At 40.9% G+C, this 11563-nt stretch overlaps 1 protein-coding gene across 4 annotated transcripts in view; it reads left to right on the top strand.

Annotated features, from left to right (window-relative positions):
• The first annotated feature begins 259 nt into the window (after positions 1 to 259).
• The window catches only part of TOGARAM1 (TOG array regulator of axonemal microtubules 1), an 81437-nt gene continuing 70133 nt past the window's right edge, over positions 260 to 11563 (top strand). For all 4 annotated transcript variants that reach the window (XM_082648283.1, XM_082648282.1, XM_082648285.1 and 1 more), the window contains exon 1: positions 260 to 2376. In XM_082648283.1, the coding sequence (XP_082504409.1) occupies positions 331 to 2376 (2046 nt within the window). In that variant the 5' untranslated portion in view covers positions 260 to 330. The remainder of the gene's footprint in view (positions 2377 to 11563) is intronic.

The raw sequence follows: 11563 nt of genomic DNA, 5'->3' as shown, positions 1-11563 counted from the left end.
TGCCTAGTCCGATCTTCCGATGTGGACTACATGACCCAGCATTCATCACGGCAGATTGATTTCCGGGTCAAGAGGCCCGCGCTGGGTACATCACCATGGAAGCGATCGGTTTGGTCACGTGGTGCCCCTGGTTACGCCCGGAGGCAGCTGCGGGGTCTGGGGCTCAGACGGGGGCCATTTTGCCGAAGGCAGTCTCCTGGAGTTGGGGACTTAAGCTGTTCTTTTTCCTCCTCTGCAGCTTGAGGCTTGGAGAAGAACAGGAACGCTGGGCTCCATCGAGCCCTTCGGAGATGATGGTTTCCTACAGGCTCCGCCACTTGATGACCCTTCATGGCGGCTGCGCCCTTCGCGCTGCTCCCGCTGCCGCCCCTTCCAGCCCTCTGTGCCTATCGCCTCCAGAGCCGCAGTCGTCCTCCCGCCCCAGAGACTGATGATAGACGAGGTGGGGGCGCCATGAGAGGCGAGAAAAACTACTGCTGCCGTGGAGCTGCCGGAGACCACGGTTCCTGCCCCCCGACGCCTTCGCCTCTGGCCTCGACCCTCTTGATGCCCGCGGAGGCAATCTCAAGTAATTGGTCTGGGTCTGGAGGTGGTTTGTCAGGGGGAGATGAAGAGGAGACTCGGCTCCTTCAACAACTCCGGACCGCGCCGGATCCTTCCGAGGCCTTTCAGGCTTTACAGGCTGCTTTGCCGCGCCGGGGCGGTAGACTTGGCTTCCCCCGACGAAAGGAAGCATTGTATCGGGCCGTGGGCCGAGTGCTTGTGGAAGGAGGTAGTGATGAGAAGCGACTCTGCTTGCAACTCCTCTCGGACGTTCTCCGGGGTCAGGGGGAGGCAGACCAGTTGGAAGAGGCCTTTAGCCTAGCACTTCTGCCTCAGCTAGTTGTCTCCTTACGAGAAGAGAATCCAGCTCTGCGGAAAGATGCGCTGCAGATCTTACACGTGTGTTTGAAACGTAGTTCTGGACAGGTGCTGAGAATGCTTATACAACAAGGACTGGAAAGTACCGATGCCCGGCTTAGAGCTTCCACGGCACTACTGTTCCCTATCTTGCTTACTCCTGAGGATTTGTTGCTCCGCCTAGATCTTACCGAGGTGATAATATCCTTAGCCCGAAAGCTTGGCGGTCAGGAGATAGAAGAAGAATCTGAGACAGCCTTCTCTGCACTTCAACAAATTGGGGAGCGTCTTGGCCAAGAGAGGTTTCAGTCATATATCTCTCGCCTGCCTTCTGCCCTGAGGAGACACTACAATCGCCGCCTGGAGTCCCAGTTTGGAAGTCAGGTTCCTTATTATTTGGAACTTGAAGCCTCTGGATTTCCTGAAGATCCCCTTCCCAGTGCAGTGCCTCTTTTCAACAGCAATCTTAAATTTGGGATTATTCCTCAGGAGCTGCATTCAAGGTTGTTAGATCAGGAAGACTATAAGAACCGGACTCAGGCTATTGAGGAGCTAAAACAGGTGATGGGACGCTTTAACCCTAGTTCCACCTCTCATTCTAGCCTAGTCGGTTTCATTAGTTTGATGTATAATTTGTTAGACGATTCTAACTTCAAAGTGGTCTATGGCACACTTCAAGTCCTGCATTTACTGGTTGTTCGTCTTGGAGAGCAGGTACAACAGTTCTTGGGACCAGTTATAGCAGCTTCTGTCAAAGTGCTGACAGACAACAAGTTGGTGATCAAACAAGAATACATGAAAATCTTCCTCAAGCTAATGAAGGAAGTAGGTCCTCAACAGGTGCTTTGCTTACTCCTGGAACATCTCAAACATAAGCATTCCAGAGTGAGAGAGGAAGTGGTGAACATTTGCATCTCCTCCCTCCTGACCTATCCCAGTGAGGATTTTGACTTATCCAAACTGTCTTTTGATCTTGCTCCAGCTCTTGTAGATAGCAAACGCAGGGTACGCCAAGCAGCTCTTGAAGCCTTTGCTGTGTTGGCATCATCAATGGGCTCAGGTAAAACCAGCATCCTTTTCAAAGCTGTGGATACTGTTGAGCTGCAAGATAACGGAGATGGAGTGATGAATGCTGTGCAGGCCAGATTGGCTAGGAAAACCCTCCCAAAGTTAACAGAACAGGGATTTGTGGAGTATGCAGTACTCATGCCATCATCTGCCCAGGGTAGATCAAGCCATTTGGCGCATGGAGCAGATACAGACTGGCTTTTGGCGGGTAACAGAACTCAGAGTGCACACTGTCACTGTGGTGACCACACAAGTGATAGCATGCAAATTTATGGATCTTATAGTCCAACTATCTGTACTCGAAGGGTACTAAGTGCAGGAAAAGGAAAAAATAAATTACCATGGGAAAATGAGCAGCCTGGAGTCACGGGAGAAAACCAGACCTCCAATTCAAAGGATATAGAACAGGTATGCATCTTCCCTAATTTTCTTGAGTTGAAGCAATGAAAAAATTTAAAATGAAAGTATGCTTGTAATGACTTAAAGGTGAGGCTCCTTGAGGGCTGTATGCTTTGTTTTTAAGTCAATTTGCTGATGTATCTATTATAATGAGAGAGGTTTGGTAGGTTAGGTAGATTTCCTGCTTGATTGATTGGATTAAATTTGAGGCACAATTTGATATAGACAATGCTTGGATTTCAGTTTTGGCCTGTCACTTTGGCATATCAGTTATCTCATTCATACAACAAACACTGAATACCTGGTAGGTGCCAGATAAAGAGCCAAGTTCTGGGAAGGAAGATGAGACCAGTTCTGCAGAGTTTAGGGAAAAGGTCAGACCTATAAACAGGCAGTTACAAATTTGTTAAGTGCTAAAATAGAAATATAAAGGGTCCTGTGGGAATACTGAAAATAGAAAAAATAATTCCACTGGAAAAGTAAAAAAAAAAACCTTCCAATAAGATATGACATCTGAACTGAGATTTTTTTCCTCAAGTTTTTATTTTGAAAATTTCAAATCTGTAGTTTAAAAGAATAGTACAGCGAATATTCATATGCTTCATCTGTATTTACCACTTTACCATCTATAATGAGATGAACTTTACATGACATCACCTCATGAGGCATGTAATATCAGGTGTCCCACTATTGGTGATGCTAAGTTTTATCACTTGGTTAAGGTGGTGATAACCATATCACTCCATTGCAAAGGTTTACTTTCCTCTTTATAATTAGCACATGATCTGCAGGATGATACTTTGAGACATTATGGATATGTCAACGACCTTCCACCCCTGTTGTTAGCATCCACTAATGATCCTTACCTGTATATTTATTACATTGGGAACTACAAAAAAGGGTGACACTTCTGAAAATTCTAATGGTCCTTCTGTATTTGTTACCTGGCATTCTTTTTTATTTTATGTGTAATAATTAAATACATTAGTATTCCTTTTGAGGCTAAAATTGATTTGACCAGTGGCTGGCTCCTGTGTCCTTTCTCATGACTCTTTAGTCTTTGAACACTTCCTTAACTTAAACATAATATGATGCCCAGCCTTACCTTGTATTTTTCTTGCTCCAGACCTGGAATCAACCTTTTTTCCAAGAGCCCAAGAACTGCTTTTTTTCGTGGAGAGTGGAATTTTAAAACCAAAATCTGGGTATAGATGTGCTCACTGCTATTGCTTATCATTATGCATTGGTCCTTTCAGTGGATAGAACCAGGGAATACCTTTATTTATTTATTTATTTATTTTAATTTTATTTACTTTTTGGCTGCATTGGGTCTTCGTTGCTGCGCGTGGGCTTTCTCTAGTTGCGACGAGAGGGGGCTACTCTTCATTGCGGTGCACAGGCTTCTCATTGTGGTGGCTTCTCTTGTTGTGGAGCATGGGCTCTAGGGTGTGCGGGCTTCAGTAGTTGTGGCGCATGGGCTCAGTAGTTGTGGCTCATGGGCTCTAGAGCGCAGGCCCGGTATTTGTGGCACACGGGCTTAGTTGTTCCAAGGCATGTGGGGTCTCTCCGGACCAGGGATCAAAACTGTCTGCCCTGCATTGGCAGGCGGATTCTTAACCACTGTACCACCAGGGAGGTCCCAATACCTTTTTAATTTTTTTAAAACAAATTCATACTGATACCTCCAATTCAAATCCAGCACTACAAGGTTCTTACTCATCTTCCTTTAGTCCATATTTGTATCTCCCTTCTCCCACAGTATAACCCTGGTCCCCAATATCAGTTATATTTATTCATATGCTGTATCCTACAGTACACAAAATATAATTATTACACCAGTAATACAACTACCTACCTATTAAATAAAGTTCAAGATTTCTTTGCAGTTGTTTTTATGCTTAGAATTATCCAACAGTCATATGGTCAAACTTTTCTTAAATTAATTGGTTTATAGGTGATTATAATCGAAATGGTATGATAAAAGATGAATAGGAATTTGCTAAGTGTGGATGCATCCTGGTGAATTTCAGACTGAAAATATATATGTTCAGAGACACTGAATTATAAAAGGACTTAGTGAGTTAATAAAAAGTGGTGAATTTCTAAACAGCTGAAACAATGAGTTTGGTGGGAAGCAACAGAAGATGAAACTAGAAATGTAGGCAAGGACCAAGTATGGAGATCATTTTTGTAAATAAGTAGTTCGTGCCTTTCTCAGAATGGATGGAGGAGAACTGTGTTCTCTCTTGTTCCTTTTAATTCTAAAATTTTTCATTTTTATTTTAAATAATTTTTCCGTATTTACATAATTTAGTCATATGGTTTTTCTCATGTATTTCTCATATAACTACTGGGCAATGAATGATTTTCTGTAAGCATTTATTTTAACACTGCTTGTTATGTGTCAAATCTAAAATGTTAGCGTAGGGAGTTCTCTGGCAGTCCAGTAGTTAGGACTTGGTGCTTTCATTGCCGTGGCTCGGGTTCAATCCCTGGTTGGGGAACTAAGATCCCACAAGCTGGGACTTCCCTGGTGGTGTAGTGGTTGAAAGTCCGTCTGCCAATGCAGGGGACACAGGTTCAACCAGGACTTCCCCTGGTTGGGGAAGATCCCACATGCCGCGGAGCAACTAAGCCTGTGCGCCACAACTACTGAGCCTGCACTCTAGAGCCCACAAGCCACAACTACTGAGCCTGCGTGCCACAACTACTGAAGCCCACATGCCTAGAGCCTGTGGTCCACGAAAAGAGAAGCCACCACAGTGAGTAGCCCACACACCGCAACAAAGAGTAGCCCCTGCTCGCTGCAACTAGAGAAAGCCCATTCACAGCAACGAAGACCCAACACAGCCAAAAATAAATTAAAAAAAAAAGATCCCAGAAGCTGCGTGGTGTGGCCTAAAAAAAGAAAAAGTTAATGTATTAAGATTCTAATGCTGGCTAAAGCACCAAGAATCTAAAAATTAACACATTTCTGAAATTCTAGTGTAGATATATATTGCTTTTTTTTTTTTTTGAGGTACGCGGGCCTCTCACTGTTGTGGCCTCTCCCATTGCGGAGCACAGGCACAGGCTCCGGACGCGCAGGCCCAGCGGCCATGGCTCACAGGCCCAGCCGCTCCGTGGCATGTGGGATCTTCCTGGACTGGGGCACGAACCCGTGTCCCCTGCATCGGCAGGCGGACTCCTAACCACTGCGCCACCAGGGAAGCCCAGTATATATTGCTTTTGAAAGAAGTTATGGTGAAATTAAAAATTATCCCAGAAATTAAGTTATACAGTTGTCCTTCAGTATCTGAGGGAGATTGGTGTCAGGACACCCAAGCATACCAAAATCCGCAGATGCTCAAGTCCCTTATATAAAATGGTATATTTTAGTTGTATATAACCTCCTCCTGTATGCTTTAAATTATTTCAAGATTACTTATAGTATCTAATACAATGTAAGTGCTATATAAATAGTTGTAAATGCTATGTATTGCCAAGGAATGGAAAATTCAAATTTTGCTTTTTGGAACTTTCTGGAATTTTTTTTTTAAAAAAAAACATTTCCCATCCACTGTTGGTTGAATCTGTGGATGTAGAACCCACCAATTTGGAGGGCTGACTGTACTTTCTGGATCAGAAAGTAGAAGAACTACATTGGAAATTATCTTAATGGAGGACATGGATTAAATATTTTTATGTGTGCAGTTTTTTAAAGTACATATATTTTTAAAAAATTAATAAATACTATATTTTCAAGCAGATGAATAGAGCACAGAGAATTTTTAGGACAGTGAAATTATTTTGTATGGTACTACAATGATGGATACTGGTCATGGATATATTTCTCCAAACCCATAGAATGTACAACACCAAAAGTAAACCCTAATATAAATCTATGGGTTTTAGATGATAATGATGTGTCGGTGTAGGTTCATCATTTGTAACAAATGTACCACCCTGGTAGGGATGGTGTTAGTGGAGGGTGGGTATCTGCTATATGTGTGGGTGTGAGTAGGGGATATATGGGAACCCTCTGTACTTTCAATTTTGCTGTGAACCTAAAACTGCTCTAAAATATAGAGGAGGAAAGGAAGGTAAAGAGAGAAAACTCAAATTTGAATGAGGTAACAAAATGCATAATAAATCCATGAATAGCAAGACCCAAAAAAGTGGAAGTTAATTTGGGGGAAAATGAGCTTTAGGTAGAGGAAGATAGAACATTCAGCTTAGTTTGTTGAAGACCACTATTCAAGAGACAAGGAAAGAACTAGAGATGTAGAACTTGGAAGTCCCATATTGAGAAGTAATTGTTGAAACTGTGAGATTGGAGGGGCTCTCCAATGAAGGGCATTTAGAGTAAGAGCAGAGTGCTTAAGACTCAATTTTAGCCTACAGGCCCATTTCAGGAATAGCAGTAGGAGATAGAACCATACAAGGCAAAGAGAAAGAGTGCCTAAGAGTTGGAAGAGAACCAAGAAAGAACAAAGGTTTTAGAAGTGAAGTAAAGAAAGTGTTTCATGAAGTACATCAGTACTGTTAAATGCAGGAGAGATTGAGGAGAATTAAATCTGAAAAAGCATGATTTGTTCTTATAGATTCAGCCTGCTACTTATAAAATAATTTTTGAAGGTACTTTTCTCATAATTTTATCTTTCTTAATTTCCTCTTAATAATCCTTCTGATTGTAAAAAATTATAGTGCTTATTATAGAAAATTTGGAAAATATAAAAAGGCACAAAGAAGAAATTTAAAATTTTCAGCAATCTCACTACTGAGGCCTCCTGTGAATATTTTATTGCCTGTTCTTCAAGTATCATTTCAATTTATTTATACAAATGTAGATTATTTTTTCCATACACAAACGTCTCCCCCTTTCACTAACTTTACTATGAACGTTTTTTTCTTGAAAATAAATAATTTGTAATAGGATCTTTATTGGCTGTTTAATATTAGATCATATAATATAAGTCTGTTTAGCTGTTCTCTTACTTTTGAATATTTAGGCTTTTTAATTCTGTTTTTATTTCCACCATTTAGTTGATTATTTTTGTGCCCTGACATATAGACTGATAACCAGATTCCTGTGGTATTCTGGTTATCAGAAACTTTGCATCTCTTTCTGTGCTTTTATGACTTTTAATGGTTTAGTGGGGTCCAGTAATCAGGCATCACTAGCCGGCTGCCGTGTTAGCTATATTTTTCCTAACAGATTTCTCTACAACATATTAAGAGTTACAGTAACCTAGACTGAAAAGTAAGGAGCATACGTGCTTTATGTGTATGCAGTTACTAGGTCTGTAGCTTTTTCAAGGTAGAAGATTTGGTTATTGGAAGGTAATTGGGACATGGACGAAAGTGGTTTTAGACAGACCAAATTTATAAGTTTATGAGATGAATTGGTAAGGAAATACAGGCAGTAAGCATTTACTAAACATCTTATTGATCATCCACTATGTGTGAAGCCAAGTTCGAGCTTATAGATTACTCTTTAAAGCACTGCCTAGCATTTTTTTCCTCTGTTGGTATTTAGCACGTGAGCCATGTCTTCTTTCTTCTCCATGATGGTAAAGCACTGTGCTGATAGGGACTGTTTTTGTTTGTTTGTTTATATAGCAGTACTAACATAGTGCTGTGCCTACAATCAGTATCAACAAATACCTGTTAAGTGAGAAAATAGAATCTAAGTGTTTGAGGGTGAAAGAAAAGACCAAGCAAGGTATGGCAGGATGTAGTGGGATGAGTTATTACTATGTTTTATTTTTAAATAGGAATCACCCGATTTGAAAGAAGCAGAGAAAGAAGCCACCAGTGACTTCAACTTGCCTACTCTGTCTTGTACTGTGGTAGATTTTAGATTTGCAAGGAACATATGATTTGATCCCTGTAATCGTATTTGAGAATCAAATTTGAGAGAGAAAGGCAAGGAATTAATGTCCCTAAATACTGAGTGAGTCAAGAACACAGGTATATAGAGAGGTTAGCTTTGGAATAGAGGCAGAAGTCTTTTCTTCTAGAACTGGAGGAAAAATAAAAGGAAGATGACTTAGGATTCATAAAAATTTTGAGACAGCAAAATTTTTTTTGAAGTCGAGAGGAAGACATGAGCTCTGGAATAGTGCTTATCAAATTTTAATGTGCATATGAGTTACCTCAGTATCTTGTTAAAATACAGATTCTGGTTCAGTTTGGGAGGGGTTCTGAGACTACATGTCTAGTAAGCTTCTAGGTGTTGCTGCTGCTGCTGATTTGTGATTCACATTTTGAGGGCAGGGCTCTAATATTAGGCTTCCATATTCTGGTACACTAAGAGGCAAGCTGAGAATGGAAAATAGAGGATCAGGGATTTGAAGAATGTGGGAAAGATTTAGAATACTTAATGTGACAAATTTAAACATAATAGAAAATCGCAAATTATTAAGTTGCACTAATGTATTTGGTGTGAACTTAATCCTAAAAATTGAAATTTTCCTTGGATAGTACATCGTTTCCAGTAAGTAGTCTTTAATTTTCTTTTAAAAATATGATTGGAGGGCTTCCCTGGTGGCACAGTGGTTAAGAATCTGCCTGCCAATGCAGGGGACACAGGTTCAAGCCCTGGTCCGGGAAGATCCCACATGCTGTGGAGCAGCTAAGCCCGTGAGCCACAACTACTGAACCTGTGCTCTAGAGCCCATGAACCACAACTACTGAGCCCATGTGCCACAACTACTGAAGCCCGTGTGCCTAGAGCCTGTGCTCCGCAGCAAGAGAAGCCACCACAATGAGAAGCCCATGCACTGCAACGAAGAGTAGCCCCTGCTCGCCGCAACTAGAGAAAGCCCGTGCACAGCAATGGAAGACGCAATGCAGCCAAAAAATATATATATATATATAATTGGAATATCTGAAAGAGAAAAACCCTTAGTTTTAAAACATGTCAAAATCATAAACAATCCTGAAAGCGTATTTAATATCAATGTAGATGTTGGATTGTTTCCAATAAATAGTCATTAATTTTCTTTTTAAAATTTTATTGAGATATCTGAAGTATTTGAAAAACTTTTAATTTTTTAAAATTAATTATTTATTTGTTTTTGGCCAAGCTGCGTGGTTTGCAGGATCTTAGTTTCCCTACCAGGAATTGAACCTCCAGCCAGGGCAGTGCAAGTGCCAAGTCCTAACCACTGGACCACCAGGGAATTCCAAAAAAAACTTTTATTTTTAATTCTTGTCAAAATCATGAGTAACCCCAAAGCATATCTATTCTCAGAGTAAACAATCTATTTAAAAACTTAAAAATAATTTAAAAATAAGTTTTTAAAAATAAACCTTAGGGCTTCCCTGGTGGCGCAGTGGTTGAGAGTCCGCCTGCTGATGCAGGGGACATGGGTTCGTGCCCCGGTCCGGGAAGATCTCACATGCCGCGGAGCGGCTGGGCCCGTGAGCCATGGCCGCTGAGCCTGCGCATCCGGAGCCTGTGCTCCGCAACGGGAGAGGCCACAACAGTGAGAGGTCCGTGTACCACAAAAATAAATAAATAAATAATATAGTAAATAAAAATAAAAATAAACCTTAAAAAACATATTAAATAAGACAACGTATGTATTATATTGATTTTACGATCTAAAAAAACGCTATAACAATTCCCTTGATAAATGGACGAAACATACCCATTTCCTTGTATACATATTTTTTTTTTTTTTTTTTTTTTTTTTGCTGTACGCGGGCCTCTCACTGTTGTGGCCTCTCCGTTGTGGAGCACAGGCTCCGGACGCACAGGCTCATCGGCCATGGCTCACGGGCCCAGCCGCTCCGCTGCACGTGGGATCCTCCCGGACCGGGGCACGAACCCGTGTCCCCTGCATCGGCAGGCGGACTCTCAACCACTGCGCCACCAGGGAAGCCCCCTTGTATACATATTTTTATTGCCCTGTAACTTTTTAACCTAAGGCAGCATCAGCTATATATATTAAATATAACCTTACCCAAAGACACCAACTTTTGTTTCCTCACAGACAAAAAACTAAAAGTCATGTAACCAAGAACTGTCTTTTTATTCTCTCCATGAGTATATATATCCTTTTCATAATGATTTAAGTGGCAAAAATAAACATGCATTTGTCATCATCCAAAGGCATTTATATATACTTTAACCTGTTTATTTGATGGTTATCCTGTAATGTATAACAGACAAGGGTAAATTTAACATGGGGAACAATATTTAATATCCTGTGGTAAATGATAATGGAAAAGAATATATATATGTGTAACTGAGTCACTTTGCTATACAGCAGAAATTAACATAACATTGTAAACAACTATACTTCAATAAAATTTTTTTAAAAGTATTGTGATCAGTGATTTGCATTTTTATCTTAATTAGAAATTAGGTTTTAAAGATTTTTCATTAATTCAGTTTTTTGGGGGTTTTTTTTTGCGATACGCGGGCCTCTCACTGTTGTGGCCTCTCCCATTGCGGAGCACAGGCTCCGGACGCGCAGGCTCAGCAGCCATGGCTCACGGGCCCAGCCGCTCCGCGGCATGAGGGATCTTCCCAGACCGGGGCATGAACCCGTTTCCCCTGCATCGGCAGGTGGACTCTCAACCACTGCGCCACCAGGGAAGACCCAGTTTTTTGTTTTTTTCCCCAGTTTTGTATTATTCTAAAATCTTAACTGAGTCTAGAAATTATAATGTAAGCTAATGTATTAAGCATTATAAGATTTATGGCATTATAAGAATTGATGCCTTTTAATAAAGATATTATCTATTATAAAATTTAATTGAACACATGATTTTATATTTTGAAAATGAGTGATGTTAATGTATCCAACCAGTGAAACCAGTAGAGGAAATTTAAGAAATTTAAGTTAATTAGGCGTTTCCTGAGAGGATGAGTTCAAGTTTGCACAAACAATTATATCTTACTGATATTATTTATTTATTTTATTTTATTTTTTTTGGCTGCATGAGGTCTTAATTGCGGGACGTGGGATCTTTCATTGGGGTGCACGGGATCTTTCATTCTGGCGCATGGACTTCTCTCTAGTGGCATGGGCTCAGTAGTTGCCCTGTGGCATGTGGGATCTTAGTTTCCTGACCAGGGATCGAGCTGGCATCCCCTGCATTGCAAGACGGATTCTTAATCACTGGACCACCAGGGAAGCCCCCTAATATTATTTTTACATGGTGATAAAATCTGGGCAAAGACAAAAAGCTGTTTTCAAAT

Source organism: Grampus griseus (genome assembly GCF_964374135.1).
Source record: "Grampus griseus genome assembly, chromosome: 2".
Lineage (NCBI taxonomy): Eukaryota > Metazoa > Chordata > Mammalia > Artiodactyla > Delphinidae > Grampus > Grampus griseus.
This window is presented reverse-complemented; position numbering and strand designations above follow the sequence as displayed.